This window comes from Salvelinus sp. IW2-2015, linkage group LG26 (genome assembly GCF_002910315.2).
Source record: "Salvelinus sp. IW2-2015 linkage group LG26, ASM291031v2, whole genome shotgun sequence".
Taxonomy (NCBI): domain Eukaryota; kingdom Metazoa; phylum Chordata; class Actinopteri; order Salmoniformes; family Salmonidae; genus Salvelinus; species Salvelinus sp. IW2-2015.
In genome coordinates this window covers 40,048,789-40,066,334 of record NC_036866.1, presented here as the reverse complement: position 1 = coordinate 40,066,334, position 17,546 = coordinate 40,048,789, and the positions used below count along the sequence as shown (strand labels likewise).

General features: G+C 43.2%; 1 protein-coding gene across 1 annotated transcript in view; it reads left to right on the top strand.

The window, feature by feature from the left end:
* The window catches only part of LOC111952225 (homeodomain-interacting protein kinase 3), a 49,287-nt gene that overhangs the window by 27,352 nt on the left and 4,389 nt on the right, over positions 1-17,546 (top strand). Inside the window, exons 3-14 of the mRNA XM_070435029.1 lie at positions 6,689-6,812; positions 10,121-10,240; positions 11,738-11,824; positions 11,998-12,182; positions 12,363-12,516; positions 12,774-12,894; positions 13,025-13,134; positions 13,325-13,443; positions 13,551-13,709; positions 14,058-14,501; positions 14,630-14,886; positions 17,380-17,510. Coding sequence (XP_070291130.1) covers positions 6,689-6,812; positions 10,121-10,240; positions 11,738-11,824; positions 11,998-12,182; positions 12,363-12,516; positions 12,774-12,894; positions 13,025-13,134; positions 13,325-13,443; positions 13,551-13,709; positions 14,058-14,501; positions 14,630-14,886; positions 17,380-17,510 — 2,011 coding nt within the window. The remainder of the gene's footprint in view (positions 1-6,688; positions 6,813-10,120; positions 10,241-11,737; positions 11,825-11,997; positions 12,183-12,362; positions 12,517-12,773; positions 12,895-13,024; positions 13,135-13,324; positions 13,444-13,550; positions 13,710-14,057; positions 14,502-14,629; positions 14,887-17,379; positions 17,511-17,546) is intronic.

The window sequence follows — 17,546 nt, the reverse complement described above, 5'->3', positions numbered from 1 at the left end:
TGCAGATGGGTTCAATGGAGCGCTGGTCTTCATTCTGTGCCTTCTCGAGTTGGAGAGCAGTTATCTGCTGGTGCAGAGGCTCTAGTCCGTTTGTTTAATCACCCAATCAGGCATGGAAGATATTTAATGGTCGTTGAGTAAAGTAAATGATGCCCATTTTTTTGTTGTTGTGTGTGGCTGTTGGCTAGAAGCTAATATCTTCCATCCCTGRGTAATCTAATCTACATTCTTAGCTGCTATTCCAAATGCTCTTTTGGCATCATAGTATTCTAGCTATGTCAGTTTGGTCTGTTTTTACCCAGATAAGGCAGCTCTCATGTGAATGGTCCAGTGTATTTTAATTCTGGAAATGGTTGCCCCCCCCCCTACGAGGCTCCACAAAGTGCTGTGTTCCATCAAATATGGTGTGTGCATTGTACGGGCAGCTTCTGGAAAGGCAGGCCGTGGCTGCAGCCTTTATCACACTGCCGGAGTTCAGTTATGAGCGGTATGCTTTCCCCGCTGGGTGTGAGCGCTACACAAATGGTCTATGTATATGCATATATTCACAGGTTCAGCCACTCACTCACGCACACTTCAGCCACAACCCATAAAGAACGCACTAGCTTAAATGATCGTATCTCCTCTTTCTAAATATCCAACATTAGGTCTTAACAAAACATTTTGTTAAACTAGTCTTAGTGTCCTGTGGCATCTGTATGGAGGAATTTCTGACTTTCTGTGAATTTGAAGGGCTGTAAAATTAATACGCTGTTCTGCTCTAAGAGTACAGGCAAAATGGAAACACTTGAGTAAATGAGGGATACAGGTGTGGTTCCTGAGTTAATTAAGCAATTAACTAACATCATGCTTAGGGTCATGTGTAAATATGGCGACCTTGGCTATGCCCCCATAGAATGACAATGCCCCCATCGACAGGGCACGAGGTCACTGAATGGTTTGTTGAACATGAAAACGATGTAAACTATGCCATGTTCGTCTGTCACCAGATCTCTACCCAATTGAACACTTATGGCAGATTCTGGAGCAGCACCTGAGAGAGCAGTTTTTTCCACCACCATCAAAACACCAAATAATGGAATTTCTTGTGGAAGAGTGGTGTCTCATTCCTCCAATAGAGTTCCAGACACTTGAAGGATCTATGTCAAGGTGCATTGAAGCTGTTCTGACTCGTGGTGGTCCAATGCCCTATTAAGACACTTTATGTTGGCGTTTCCTTTTATTTTGTCTGTTACCTGTATTTGCATCAAAGAGCGCTTCTGTTCTTGCTGCTTGGGTAATGGGCTAAATTGGGTCATTTATCCTTGACTTCTGTTAAGGCATCTCAATGGAAGGTTGATGTACTACATTTAAACATTCTCCAAGTTTTTCCAAAGAACACATAGCTGTGTTTATCAGCTGTGGAGATTTCTAGCTACACACCCCATGAGGCAGAGTATTTTTAGCCCAGCAGGTTGAGAACCGTGGCAGGAGAGCTGTATGTAGAGCCGTATGTCTCTAGACACAGCGTGAGAACCGTCTGAACTGGAATAAACTGATGTAGGAATGGAGAGCCAATGTCGCTCAGAGATTGTCTTCGCCTGCACCCAGCTGTGCTGACAGGTTGAGGAAACCCCCCCACAGCTCCCCCCTAATCGGCATTCCCCTGACACATGTAGTGTTTATTTTAGTAGATTGAGTTTAGTTAGGGCCATGGTTAGATATTCCCTGCTCCTGGGCCTGTGGAAGACATGTGTTTTCCCCAGAACAGCTGCAGTGTGCAGAATTCCCCTGGACCACAGGGAGGCGGATACCCAGGCCTTGTTGACCAGGCGGTCAGATCCTCGGTCACAGTAGCCTAGGAAACACGTTCTCTGGTGATGAACTTCCTGCTCCAGCCTGGATTAATCAGTTACTTGCATGTTATCTATATTAGTTCATGCTGGTGTTATATAGGCGAGGCTTTATCTCTAACGGGACATTTTGTAATATGATATAACAGACTCTTCTGAACTTAGCCGTAAGCACACCATGTACAGGAGTAAAAAYAAAAAGGAAAAAAAAGATACATTTAATCACTAACCTTTGATGATCTTCATCAGATGACACTCATAGGACTTCATGTTACACAATACATGTATGTTTTGTTCGGTAAAGTTTTGATATCCAAAAATGTGAGTTTACATTGGCGCGTTATGTTCAGTAGTTCCAAAACATCTGGTGATTTTGCAGAGCCACATCAATTTACAGAAATACTCATAATAAACATTGCTAAAAGATACAACGGTTATGCATGGAATTTTAGATCCACTTCTCCTTAATGCAACCGCTGTGTCAGATTTCCAAAAACTTTACGGAAAAAGCACACCATGCAATAATCTGAGTACAGCGCTCAGACACGAAACCAAGCCATACAGATATCCGCCATGTTGTGTAGTCAACAGAATATTCACTTACCTTTGATGATCTTCATCAGAATGCACTCCCAGGAATCCCAGTTCCACAATAAATGTTTGATTTGTTAGTCCATCATTTATCTCCAAATACCTCCTTTTTGTTCGCGCGTTTAGCCCAGTAATCAAAATTCATGAGGGGCGATCACTAGGTGCAGACAAAGTCAAAAAGTTACAGTCCGTAGAAACATGTCAAACGATGTGTAGAATCAATCTTTAGGATGTTTTTAACAAATCTTCAATAATGTTCCAACCTTTAGAATTGCAATGGAACGCAAGCTACCTCTCACGTGAACGCGCGTGGTCAGCTCATGGCACTCTGGGAGAGACCTTACTCAATCCCCTCTCATTTGCCCCCACTTCACAGTAGAAGCGTCAAACAAGGTTCTAAAGACTGACATCTAGTGGAAGCCTTACGAAGTGCAATATGACCCAATATACACTGTATATTTGATAGGCAATGAGTTGAAAAACTACAAACCTCAGATTTCCCACTTCCTGGTTGTATTTTTTTCTCAGGGTTTTGCCTGCCATATGAGTTCTGTTATACTCAGACCTCATTCAAACAGTTTTAGAATTCCCTATGCTGCCCCCTACCCTAGTGAAGTTAAGCGACGGATACTGACGTTGAAATGTTTTGTGTTTCTCAATGTCCCTTGTCCTTTCTTTGCTTTACATAACTCTAACTTTCTGCTCTTTTTAGGAATGACAGGAAATAGTTATTTGTGGCTTCCCCTTCCAGCACAGGGTAGAAAAACATGAACTGTCCTTATCTTCCTGTTAGAGAAAGGCCTTTTATAACAGGTGTTACTTTCCCAGATAGCTGAGGTTTTATACTATGTCTGGTTATCTCTTATTCACAATGGTGCCTGAGGCGAACACCCTGTGGGTGTACATGATCCCCCTCAGCTGTTGCCAGTGTTGTCCAGGGCTGGATATAGAGTAACTCTGCATCTCTTCTTCCCGTATGCTGGGTGTGCTAAGCCATGCTGTCATCAGGGCACATAATTAACTGCTGATGCAAGAGAGGGTGCCCATGGTCACAATATCAGATTGTACTGTTGATATTCTCTCTTCAGACGTCTCATAGCCATGCCCACTCTTCAGATGTCCAAAATAGGTTTTGAGAAAGTAGTTCATTCTTTCTTGCCTGAAATAATTACAGATGGCCTATTTGTCTGTATCTGAACTGAAGTTTTATAGGTCTCTGCTGCACAATATGACAGACTATATAACAAGTGGCGTGTACTCATGGATGCCAGGCTTACCCAAAAAATGTACCTAAAAAAAGAACATGAAAGATAAAATGTTGTCTCGGTGTTTCATAAAAATAATAGCCAACCAGCATTGAGCTAAAAAGTGTTAACGGAAGCCAGTTTGGATTTGGCTTCACACCAATCACATCAAAAACAGAATGGAATTTACAGAAAAACTTGAATTGTTGCATCTTTGTGTCGTTAACCTCCAGTGGTTGGCTACCTAGCTACCTAAAATTGTCCCTTACCTAAAATAAGCCATGCATGGAGATAGTGATTTGGATTTGTGGTTTTACTTAGTTCTCCACACTGGCCAATGCTTATAACGGTGATGCTAACCATATTTAGCTACTTCATATTTAGCTTGGACTTAATTGTTTTTGGTATCTTTTAGTTGTCACTATATTAGACTAAGCATAAGTGAGTTGATGTTGAAATGGTGCTGGAATAGTGGAGGCAGCTCCTGTTTTCTTTTAGACTTGCAGTAACTCTCCGTGGTTACTAAACAACCGTTGATTTAGAATCTGAAAATGTAGGAAACATTAACTTGCTTGATCCTGCTGTAGGTCATGTAACTGTTTGATACATGTAAAATGCTTTGTGGACTTCACCTGACGTATTGCTCTCTGGTTTTGTGACGAAACAAAGGTGTGGTTGAATTTATTCTGCCTCTGTCTTATTGTCTCGGCATTAGGCCTATACACACAGTGCTTTCGGACAGTATTCAGTCCCCTTGACTTTTTCAAAATGTTACGTTACAGCAATAGATTCAATAGTTTTTACCCCCGTCATCAATCTACACACACTAACCCATAATTTAGAAATTGTTGCAAATGTATAAAAATTTGAAATTGAAATCACATTTGCATAAGTATTCAGACCCTTTACTCAGTTCAATGTTGAAGCACCTTTGGCAGCGATTTATAGCCTCAAGTCTTCTTGGGTATGACGCTACAAGCTTGACACACTTGTATTTGGGGAGTTTCCATTCTATTCTGCAGATCCTCTCAAGGGCTCTGGCTGGGTCACTCAAGGACATTCAGAGACTTGTACCGAAGCAACTCCTGCGTTGTTTTGACTGTGTGCTTAGGGTCGTTGTCTTGTTGGTAGGTGAACCTTCGCCTCAGTCTGAGGTCCTGAATCCTCTGGAGCAGGTTTTCATCAAGGATCTCTCTGTACTTTGCTCCGTTCATCTTTGCCTCGACCCTGACTAGTCTCCCAGTCCCTGCCGAGGAAAAACATCCCCACAGCATGATGCTGCCACCAATGCTTCACCTTAGGGATGGTATTGGCCAGGTGATGAGCGGTGCCAGTTTTCCTCCAGACATGACGCTTGGCATTCAGGCCAAAGAGTTCGATCTTGGTTTCATCAGTCCAGATAATCTGGTTTCCTTGAGGTGCCTTTTGGCAAACTCCTAGCGGGTTGTCATGTGCCTTTTTACTGATGAGTGGCTTTTGTGTGATCACTACCATAAAGGCCTGTTTTGGTGGAGTGCTGCAGAGATGGTTGTCCTTCTGGAAGGTTCTCCCATCTCCACAGAGGAACTCTGGAGCTCTGTCAGTGACAATTGGGTTCTTGGTCACCTCCCTGACCAAGTCCCTTCTCCCCCGACTGCTTAGTTTGACTGGGCAGCCAGCTCTAGGAAGAGACTTGGTGGTTCCAAACTTCTTCCATTTAGGAGTGATGGAGGCCACTGTGTTCTTGGGGACCTTCAATGCTGCAGAAATGTTTCTTCCCCAGATCTGTGCCTCGACACAATCCTGTCTCGAAGCTCTACGGACAATTCCTTCAACCTCATGGCTTGGTTTTTGCTCTGACATGCACTGTCAATTGTGGGACCTTTTTATAGACAGTTGGGTCCATTTCCAAATCATGTCCTATCAATTGAATCTACCACAGGTGGACTCCCAAGTTGTAGAAACATCTCAAGGATGATCAATGGAAACAGGATGCGCCTGAATTTAGAGTATCATAGCAAAGGGTCTGAATTCTTATGTAAATAAGGTATTTGTTTTACATTTTTTTATACATTTGCTAAACATATTTCTAAAAACCTGTTTTGGCTTTGTCGATATGGGGTATTGTGTGTAGATTGACATGTTTTAATCAATTTTAGAATAAAGCTGTAACGTAACAATGTGGACAAAGTTAAGGTCTGAATACTTTCAGAATGTACTGTATCATGGTGGCAAGGCATAAGAACTAACCTGTTATAGAGCAAACAACTTACCCAGTTATTTTACCCGCCCACCGCGACTGGATATAACCTCCCAATTTGCATGCACTTCTCTGATTGAGGGGTTGGGTTAAATGTGGAAGATTTCAGTTGAATACGTTCAGTTGAACAACTGACTAGGTATCTGCCCTTTCCCTAAAACTAAGAGCCTGTTTTTTTTGTCACACCTTCTCTCGCTGAATTTGTCTCAGCATTTATCCGTCGACAGACGTTTCCTGCCAGCAGGATATCAAAACCGAGTGATGACAGTAGGACGTCACAGATTACCTTGTGTGTCACGCTGTAATGGTCGAATTAGGGTGTTGCATCTGACCATCGCTAGGCAATGGATGTTTCATCTGTCAAGGCAGCCGCTGTGCTCAGCCTTGGTTTTAAAATGGTATCTGATTGATTGGCCTTCATTTTATATGGAAGTGGAACCTTGCGGTAATGCCCGCAAAATTGCTTGATGGCCGTCAAAGTCCACGAGCGTCACTCTTCAGCTTGATTAAACATTTGTTTTTTTTGTGTGTGTGTGCTCTGTCTCAGTATTTGTGAAGAACTAATAGGAGTTCAATGTACATACTGCGTTTTGTTTGTGTGACCTCATGGTCTTCATACACAAGTTCCCACAATAAATCATGTTAGTTAAGATCTTGAGTTCCCTGCCCTCCCATGAGTATAACAAATCCAATGCCTGTTGTGTATGTGTGTACTAGTCTAACAATGGTTGTTGAAAGTGCTCCCCACTAAACTGTTTCCTGTTTGTGTTCCCTATATACAGGGCTCCAGAGATCATCCTGGGTCTGCCGTTCTGTGAGGCCATCGACATGTGGTCCCTGGGCTGTGTCATCGCTGAGCTCTTTCTGGGCTGGCCCCTCTACCCAGGAGCACTGGAGTATGACCAGGTAAATCAAAGCACCTGCCTGACATTGCCAAAGCTAGCAGACTGTCAAGGGAAGAGAACGATACTGACAGAACTGACATCTCAGTGAAGACGGGCCACACACAGACCATTGGAGCAGTGTAACAGCCCCTGATGCCTGTGTGCTGGTGCATTTTGATTCTAAATGTGATGGTTAAAGCCTCCACTTTTCGTTTGTTTTCTTATTGAAACCCTGTCTTATTTTGTTGGTGCTCTCTAAGCAGTGAAGTATACGAATACAAAATGTCTAATCTGGACATTAATGGAACAGGAAATTGGCTGTGTCATCTTTGATTATTTCCCTTAGGCCAGTAACTACGTGATTGGGACTGAGTCCCCCAGCTTAAAGGGGAGACCATGGGAAAGCTCTGTGGTGTGCTGGGGTAGGGCTGTCATTCTTGTGTCTAGTGGTCATTTGGACCACGACCAGGCAGTAGTGCTTTGCTGACCATGAGCCCCGCTGACTGCTGCACCGCACCAGCGCTGGGTCCAGTTCCATGCCACACAGCAAAATGTATTTATAAGCCTAATGCTAGACACACCACACACACACACCTCGACCCCCCCRCCCCCCCCKSACKCKACCCCAAGCCTGCACCATCAGCAGGTTCTCACTTCATTGCTCTCACTGTGTTTGTGCAGCGTTGTGGCAACCCAATTTGAATCTCTATAACATCCAAATCATCAAGCCTTAAACAGAGCCAGTTAATCTCGCCGGTCTCCTGGCTGTGTTGAGAGATACAGCGGCAGCTTTGCAGAGTGAGGAAAAACCCCTGCCTCCTGTCCTAACACATGCCTGGTCTTGTAGTTTTAGCAGCTCTAAGGCACAGTGTTTTGGCTGGAAGAGGGTAGCTATGACGTACCCTTTCTGAGCAATAGGCCTTACTGGCTTTACTGTCAGGGACAGATGCTAACTTGTATTTGTCATACTGTCAGTGTCACTGCTCCCACAGGAGATCAAGTGTCCAAAAATCTAAGTCTGTTCTATTGCTGTTTTTAAAACAATTTTAGTAATGATCTCATGGGCAGCAATGACGTTGTTTGAATAATAAGTAGATCTCTTCATTATTGTTTTTGCTATGTTACCAGATGAGCAACATGTCTTTTTGTAAGGTGATTTTGTTTTTTTTGCAGTTATCTAGGTCACCCTACCTCCACTTTGTGGGATTGGAAAGGTTTCCATGGCAATTTTGGAGCACATTACATCTGTCCTGGGCATGTCAAGTGGCTCTCAGCATATTGACCTGGCAAAGTAGCAAGGGATGAGCAGCAGTACTATAATAGAAGAGTAACTGATATTCCTACTGGGATTATATTTTACAAGTGTATGACGTGTGTCTATTTACTCCGTTTGGAAGACCTACATGTAACCTTTTTGATTAGGTTGGATTCGTAGAGACCGAAACACCCTGTTTGGCTTAAGTGTCTTTGTTCTGCGGGTATGTTTGGGAGGGCTGGGATAGCCGTGTGCCTGTGTCAGGCTCCCGATGTGGGGGTGACGGAATGCTGCTAATGGGAAGTTCTGCTCGACACCTCTCACACAAACCTCACACAGAACTCCATCACCACACTTGGCGGTCCAGTCATCGCATGCCATCAATAGCAGTGCAGTGGTCAGCTCTATTTACGTCCTGCATTAAAATACTATTGTCTAGTTTGAAGAATATCTGTGTAGTGCTATATGGGTTTTCTAAAGATCAAAATGGGATTTTGGGTGGTTGGCGTGGCTGGGGCATGGCCATGGCCAATGGTGCGGTCGCCGACCACCATTTTTAGAGGCCCTCCTGTTGACTGCAGTAACAAAAGTTAATTTCCTGCAATTCCACACATCTTGCCATGGCTTATGCTATCTGACTGACTCAAACATAACAAAATAAGTGGGGTCCCTATTCAATGACAAAAATACAATACACATTTTTGGGGGGAATTTTTGATTCTCTGTCTAGCTTTTATTGTGGTGATTGTTAGTTCTCAAAGATTATCTTATTTGAAAATATAAGTCCATTATCTTTTTCTACATACTTTACATCTGGTTTTAGTCATTTAAGTTGACATGTTTTTCCATTATCCTTAATGTTGGTGATTCCTTTGTAGATGTGCCTTCAGAAAGAATTCGTACCCTTTGACTTATTCCACATACAGCCTAAATTCGAAATTGATTTAAAAAATAAAATAAAATAAAAAATAAAATAAAAATCATCCTTCTACACACAATACCCCATAATGACAGTGAAAACATGTTTTTAGAAATGTTGGCAAATTTATTAAAGAAATATCTCATATGTATTCGCACCCGTGAGTCAATATTTTGTGACTACAGCTTTCAGTCGACTTCGGTATGTCTGGATTTGGGGTATTTTCTCCCATTCTTCCTTGTAGATTTTCTCTAGCTTTGTTAAGTTAGATTGGTAGTGGTGGTGAACAGCCATCTTCAAGTCTTATCATCGGTTTTCACTGGGATTCCAGTCTGGGCGTTAGCTGGGCCACTCAAGGATTTTCACATTCTTGTTCTGAAGCAATTTCCAACGTGGCTTCGGCTGTATGCTTGCGGTCATTGTCCTGTTAGACTGGGGCGAAGATTTACATTCCAAGGTTATTTGTACTTTTTGATGCAGGTTCTCAAGGATTTGGCTCCATTCGTTGTTCCCTCTATCCTTACCAGACTCTCAGTCCCTCCTCACTGAAAAGCTGCCTACATGCTTCATGATAAGGATGGTGTTAGACGGGTGATGAGCGGTGCCTGGTTTCCTCCAGACATGGAGGGTAAATTTTCTCATCAGACCACAGGATCTTTTACATTATGATATTTGTCCGCTCTCTCATAAAACCCAGATTGGTATAGTATAGTAGAGCTCTCATCTCAGCCAAGGTACTCTGTAGTTCTGTCATTGGGTTCTTGGACACCTCCCTGACCAAGGTCCTTCTTGCCCGTTTGGTTGGACGGCCAGCTCTAGGCAGGGCATGATCAAAGGAAATTGGATGCACCTGAGCTGAATTTGGAGTTTCATAGCAAAGTGGTGTGAATATTTGTATAAATGAGATTACATTTTCATTTAGTTTCATTTTCAATAAATTAATGAAATGAAAATGGTTTCACTTTGTTTTTATGGGGTATTTGTGTATAGATGGGTGAGAAAATCAATATAATCAGGCTGTAACACAACAAAATGTGGAATAAGTCAAGGGGTATGAATACTTTCTGAAGGAACTGTATATTAGTAGGTCCAACAAGCAGGAATATGATGTAAACGCTGCAATCATATTGTCTTCCTCTGTCTCTCTCCTCCACAGATTCGCTACATATCTCAGACACAAGTGTTGCCGGGGGAGCAACTGCTAAACGCGGGGACCAAGACATCCCGCTTCTTCTGCAAAGAGTCCGACTCGCCTTATGCTGCCTGGAGACTGAAGGTAACATTGACACTCTCTGATTCCTGAACATGAGCATCCTAGACCAGGGCTAGGCAACTACACTGAACAAAAATATATAAACATCAACATGTGATGTGTCCCATGTTTCCTGAGCTGAAATAAAACGTCCCAGAAATGTTCCTTACGCACATAAGCTTATTTCACTCAAATGTTGTGCACAAATTTATGGAGCATTTCTCCTTTGAAAAGATAATCCATCCACCTGACAGGTGTGGCATATCAAGAAGCTGATTAAGCAGCATGATCATTGGGGAAAATAAAAGGCCACTCTAAAATGTGCAGTTTTGTCACACAACACAATGCCACAGAGTTTTGAGGGAGCATGCAATTGGCATGCTGACTGCAGGAATGTCCATTAGAGATGTTGCTTTAGAAATTGAATGTTAATTTCTCTACCATAAGCTGCCTCCAATGTTGTTTTAGAGAATTTGGCAGTACGTCCAACTGGCCTCACAATCGCAGACCATGTATGGCATCGTGTGGGCGAGTGTTTGCTGATGTCAATGTTGTTAAGAGTGCCCCATGGTGGTGGTGGCGGTTATGGTATGGGCAGGCATAAGCTAAGGACAATGAACACAATTGCATTTTATCCAAGTCAATTTGAATGCAGAGATACCGTGGCGAGATCTTGAGGCCCATTGTCAGTGCCATTCATCCGCCGCCATCACCTCATGTTTCAGCATGATAATGCACAGCCACGTGTCGCAAGGATCTGTACACAATTCCTGGAAGCTGAAAATGTTCGTTCTTCCGTGGCCTGCATACTCACGACATGCTACCCATTGAGCACATTTGAGATGCTCTGGATCGACGTGTATGACAGCGTGTTCCAGTTCCCGCCAATATCCAGCAACTTTGCCAGCCATTGAAGTGGGGTGGGACAACATGCCACAAATACTGACTGGTTTTCTGATCCACACCCCTACCTTTTTATGTTACCTGTGACCAACGGATGCGTATCTGTTTTTCCAGTCATGTGAACTCCATAGATTAGGGCCTAATTAATTTGATTTCGATTGACTAATTTCTTTATATGAACTGTAACTCTTTGAAATTGTTGCATGTTACGTTTTTTTATATTTTTGTTCAATATAGATTTAGCCGCGGGATGATTTTTGTCATAGCAGATGGTAGGGGGGCCGGAACATAATTGTAATAATTTTGAGTACTGCAAATGGGCCACAACTAAGCCAAAAAATGTATTGTATTTGATTACATTGAGACACGATCACATATGTATTTTATTTGTGGGAATACTTGAACAGATTTCCTGAATATTTGTTATTTTTTGCTGAACTGGTGATTTTATTTTTTTGTGTTTGCAAAAAAATAAATCACTCACTGGCCAAAAACCGAACCGCCTGTTGCCGACCCCTGTCATAAACCATCAACAGACCCAGTTCTGAGTACGCTAGGTAGAATTCTAGAGAATGCATGTTCACAATTGAAGACCCCTCACATTTTCTGTTTCTGCAGACGACAGAGGAGCATGAGACTGAGACGGGGATGAAATCCAAAGAGGCCAGGAAGTACATTTTTAGCAGTCTGGATGACATAGCACATGTGAGTACAGAACTTTGCTTAAATGTGTCAGATGATCACATCATTCAAAGTACGAATTTGCGTACAGGTAAATTATGATTTGTGAAAACGACCATATGATACAGTAGTGTGACAAGTGAATACCTGTGTATTTTGATACATAGTAGCTAAAGATGTTGGTTTTGCCGCCTTAGGTGAATCTGGTGCTGAATATGGAGGGCAGTGACTCGCTGGCAGAGAAGGCAGACCGGATGGAGTTTGTGGGCCTGCTGAAGACCATGTTGCTGATTGATGCTGAGAATAGGCTCGCTCCCTCAGATGCCCTCAACCATCCCTTTGTCACCATGCAGCACCTTCTTGACTTCCCCCACAGCAATCAGTAAGTCTAACCTAGGGATAAACAATGACATAACAAACCAACAAAAGCTCTTCCATGCTCTACCAAGAAATTAACTACAAACTGATTACAGATGGACACGAATCAGAAGTAGGCTGCAATGTTCCATGAATGCGCTCTGCCCGATCGTCCATCTCACCCGTTCTCCTCCCTTTTCTCCAGTGTTCAATCGTGTTTCCACATCATGGATGCCTGTCAATCACGTCCCAACACTTACGATACACTCAACCGCAACAAAGCGCCGTTCCACAGACCCTCAACCAACTCAGCTGGACTGCCAATGGCCTTCAGTAAAATGGGATCGGTTCACTCCCAGGTAATCTATTCATCACAATTACAAGAAGCTTAATGTATGGTCTGAATGGATGTAAACTGGAAATCTATGTTACATTTATGGTTGGGGTAAATAGACTTCTTATTTAACCAATATTGCCACCTACAGGATTATTGGTGCTATTGAATTGCTATTAATATTTACCCTTAATGGTACTGCTGTCTCTCTCACTTCAGTGTCTGAAGTAAATAATGAAAAGAAAAGTTGATTAAACTTAACCCCCCCTCCCCCCCAAGCAGGCTTTGACGCAGTCTGCTCCCTCTGGGATGCATCCTGGGATGCTGCAGACTGGAAATGGTCAGTTTGGGTGTAACGACTCCTTTCAGCCAGCCCTCATCCTTTGCCCCCCAACCATGCAAGGTATGGATCGCCTCAAATTAGCACACAGTCAAGTCATTTCATGAAAGATACAATATTAATGCTGGATTTACAGTGGCCATGTTGATCAAAGTTCAAATCCAATACTAGGCTATGCTTGTTGTTTTTGTAGGTAACCCAAACCAGTCAGGATATGCAGTTCGGATGGAGAGCACGATACCAATGGTGAACCAAGCCCCTCCCATACAGCCTTTGCAGATGCGACCTGGAGTTATGGCACAGGTGAGACTGGCTCACATTGGGGATATTTGTATACAGGGGTCAGATGCCACACTGCACTTAGTTGAGGTCCTTGACTCATGCTAGTCGGAGGTAACACTTTCAAGTGAGGCGGTTCAGGAGTTTGCCGCTTCCCTTACCGCATCTTAAAGGTTTATGGCGTGTTAATGATTCCTGTCTTTGTTCTTTGCAGCAACCGTGGCCAAGTAGAGGCCAGCAAATCCTGGTACCAGCCTGGCAGCAAGTGGCTCCTCCTACCACCGCTATGGCTTCTGATACTGTGGCTGGACCACAGAGGCTCAGTGACTGGGGGTGAGTTAGTTTACCATAGAAGATATTACCTTTTTAACACTTCACTTGCCCCTTTGTACTGTGGAGATAAAATGTGTATATAATGTTGTTGTTTTGCATTTTTAAAGGAAAGTACGGCAACACAGCAATCATTACACCAACATGATGCAGCCTATTCTAACCAACCAAATGACCATGTCCGGTCCACAACCAATCAACATTGGCATTGCACACGTGGTGTGGCCACAGCCGCACGCCAACAAGAGGAACCAGCCCAGTCAGAACAGGTGAGATTTCTTTCTTCAGCCCAACGCTTCTCCTCTATGTTCCAGTTAGATAGTGTCCATGGCAAATCAATGCTGTTGAATTGACCCGAGTTCATTGTTTCTGGCTTGATAAATTATTGATTTTGCATCATCATGATAATGTGGCTGTTGACACTTTGCTTCTTGAAAGTCTAATATTTTTATCTTGACTGTTTTTGGACTATAATGGACTAATAAAAAAAGTATAAATGTATAGTTTTGAGTGGATTTTCCCTTTTAGTGAGTGTACTACTAAAGCATAGTCATATTGTTCTTACATAAACAATAGTCAATGTACGGATAAACAACTTTTACTCTACTACCTATTAGGAGCATGAACTACTCACACAACAACAGGGACATCCAAATCTCAATGTGCCGATCTCCAAAGATGTCCGACCGTGTTAGTAACACAGGAGGAGGTGATTCGTCCCATCGGGAGAGGCCTGTGGAGGTTCAGCAGGAAAGGCATGAAGAAGTGAGCTGCTGTAAGGCAGTGGAGGACGAGCGGATAGATATGTCCCACCAGCAGCGAGAGTCTGTGGTCATCGATGACCTACCCAGCCCCACCCTCAGCGTAATCAGTATCAGCAGTGACACGGATGGGGAGGAGGATTCTTCCTGCAGGTGCAAAGGCGGCTCTGACTGCGAGGCTTGTAAGGGCTCTCTGAACATGGAGAGGGTGTGCTCCCTCAGCAGCCCAGACAGCACCCTCAGCACCAGCTCCTCTGCCTCGGTGCAGTCCAGCCCGTCCCCCTGCAAGAGGCCCAACAGGTACTGCCAAACTGCACAACTTTTGATAACTTGCCTGAGGGGCAAAAGTCTTGATCATCAGTGGCACACCTGGGCATTTAGTTGTTCTGTTAGCTATTCTGTTATTGATTGTGTTTGTCTGTTTTCAGCATGTCTGAGGACGATGGTCATGGGAGCGGCTGCGAGACGGTAGACGGTTCCCCCGCCTCGGACTCCAGCCAGAGCCACAGCCCCTACCTGGAGAGCCGCTACCTAGGCAACCACAACCATCAGTCCCTGGGTATGACGACGCGTGGCATGGACCCCGAGAACGAGCCCAGCAAGCTCCCAGTGAGAACCATGGTGGTGCCCCCTATGAGGGTGGTGCAGAACAACAACAACATGGACCAGCACACAGCCAGAACGGGTCAGTTTCTATTTGGAGAATTTCAAGTCAAAATTGTTTCAGTATTAACAGTAAGAATAGGCCTATACAGTAATCTTTTGTTTCAGTTTTGTGTAATGCAAAGGCCTGGATAAACTGATCTCTGAACTGATAAAAGTTAGTTTATGGAATTTCTTTCCTCAATGAGTTTGAGCCAATTAGTTGTTTTGTGACAAGGTAGGGGTGGTATACAGAAGATAGCCCTATTTGGTAAAATACCAAGTCCATTTTATGGAAAGAACAGCTCAAATAAGCAAAGAGAAACAACAGTCCGTCATTACTTTAAGACATGAAGGTCAGTCAATCTGGAAAATTTCAAGAACTTTGAAAGTTTCTTCGAGTGCAGTTGAAAAAAAACATCAAGCACTATGATGAAACTGGCTCATGAGGACCGCCACAGGAATGGAAGACCCAGAGTTACCTCTGCTGCAGAGGATAAGTTCATTAGAATTACCAGCCTCAGAAATTGTAGCCCAAATAAATGCTTCAGGGTTCAAGTAACAGACACATCTCAACATCAACTGTTCAGAGGAGACTGTGTGAATCAGGCCTTCATGGTCGAATTGCTGCAAAGAACCCACTACTAAAGGAAACCAATAAGAAGACGAGACTTGCTTTAGCCAAGAAACACGATTTAATGTACATTAGATCGGTGGAAATCTGTCCTTTGGCCTGATGTGTCCAAATTTGATATTTTTGGTTCCAAGCGCTGTGTCTTTGTGAGACGCAGAGTAGGTGAACGGATGATCTCTGCATGTGTGAGTCCCACCGTGAAGTATGGAGGAGGTGTGATGGTTTAGGGGTGCTTTGCTGGTGACACTGTTTGTGAATTGTTTAGAATTCAATAAGAAATTTCTGAATGGTTAGTCCTCGGGGTTTTGCCTGCTACATAAGTTCTGTGACATGACTCACAGACATGATTCAAACCGTTTTAGAAACTTCAGAGTGTTTTCTATCCAAATCTACTAATAATATGCATATCTTGTATTCTGGGGATGAGTAGAAGGAAGTTGAAATTGGGCACGCTATTTATCCAAAAGTGAAAATGCTGCCCCTATCCTAGAGAAGTTAAGACACTGGTAATGCCACAATCCAGACATGATCAACCTCAAACCATCCATCTGCACTGTCAGATGTTCTTGAATTTTCATATACTGCGCATAATGGCAGGGTTTTTTCTGCCACCTACATCCAAGCAGTATAAAATAAATACATGTTTTTTTGGGGGGGCGGTAAGTCAAAGATAATGGACTTATATATTTTGTAATAATATAATCTTTGAGAACTAACAATCACTAAAATAATGGCTAGGCAGTCAGAGAATAGAAAATTGAGAAAACAGTCAATTTTTAGCAGTATTTATTTTGTTTGAGCAAAAGAACACCGCATGGCAAAATTCATGGAATTGCAGAAAATTTGCTTTAAAACTGAATATACTGCCAAATTCCACCTWCTAAAACAACATTGGAGGCGGCTTATGGTAGAGAAATTTACGTAAAATTCTATGACAACAGCTCTGTTGGACAATCCTGCAATCATCGTGGCAGTTGCACACTCCCTCAACTTGAGACATCTGTGGCATTGTGTTGTGTGACAAAACTGCACATTTTAAAGTGGCCTCTTATTGCCCACAGCACAAGGTGCACCTGTGTAATGATCCTGCTGTTTAATCAGCTTCTTGATATGCCACACCTGTCAGGTGGATGGATTATCTTGGCCAAGGAGAAATGCTCACTAACAGGGATGTACACAAGTTTGTGCACAAAATTTGAGAGAAAGAAGCTTTTGGTGCATATGGAAAGGATCTTTTTTTCCTGGATCTTTTATTTCAGTTAATGAAAAATGGGACCAACACTTGTTGCGCTTAGATTTTTGTTCAGTATATATTTTTGTGCACATTTAACCCCTTTTTTGGGGTAGGCACAAAACTACCTTCATACTTCCATAATTWAAAAAAAACTGGTACCAGTTACCTTCAGACGAGTCCCATTGCACTTGTGTTCATGAGTCTCCCCTTTCCATAGAGTGGTCATAATATTCTGTAGGTTAAAACGTGCGGACGCTACAGGGGCAAATCGATAGATTTTTTTGTCGGCTTGGGTATTTGAACCAGCGACCTGTCGTTTACCGGCCCTACTCTTTTAACTGCTAAGCTACCTGCCGCCCTTTGCCCTGAAATCGAATCCATGTGCCATCTGCTGATCGTAAGCCTCAGACCTGGTGCCAAATAGAGATCCTCTCTAGTGGGCCATGCGGATGAAACCGAGATGAATACTCTTACTAATGGGCTTCATTACCACTAGCAAGGAGGAGCAATTCTATTTCTGTCTGCCGAAGTTTCTCTCTCTGTGTTTATTTCAGCAAGGCATGCTCTCGTTTCCAGTGGGTCCTTATTGGTGTTGTTTTACCCTGTCATATTAAAATACTTATTTTATCTGTTAGTCTTACCGATCCCTTTTCTGATTTCTCTTGCAGTCTTCGAAATCTCGTGCCAGTCCAAAGGGCGTTGCGCCCCCGGACGACTGAACCACCACTCCGCACCTCTCCATCCCCGGCAGCAACAGAAGATGACCGCATTCCAGCAGCAGCCCCTGGGCTTTGGCCAGGTCAGTCCCCCCCTTCTTACTGGTCTCTTCCAAGTT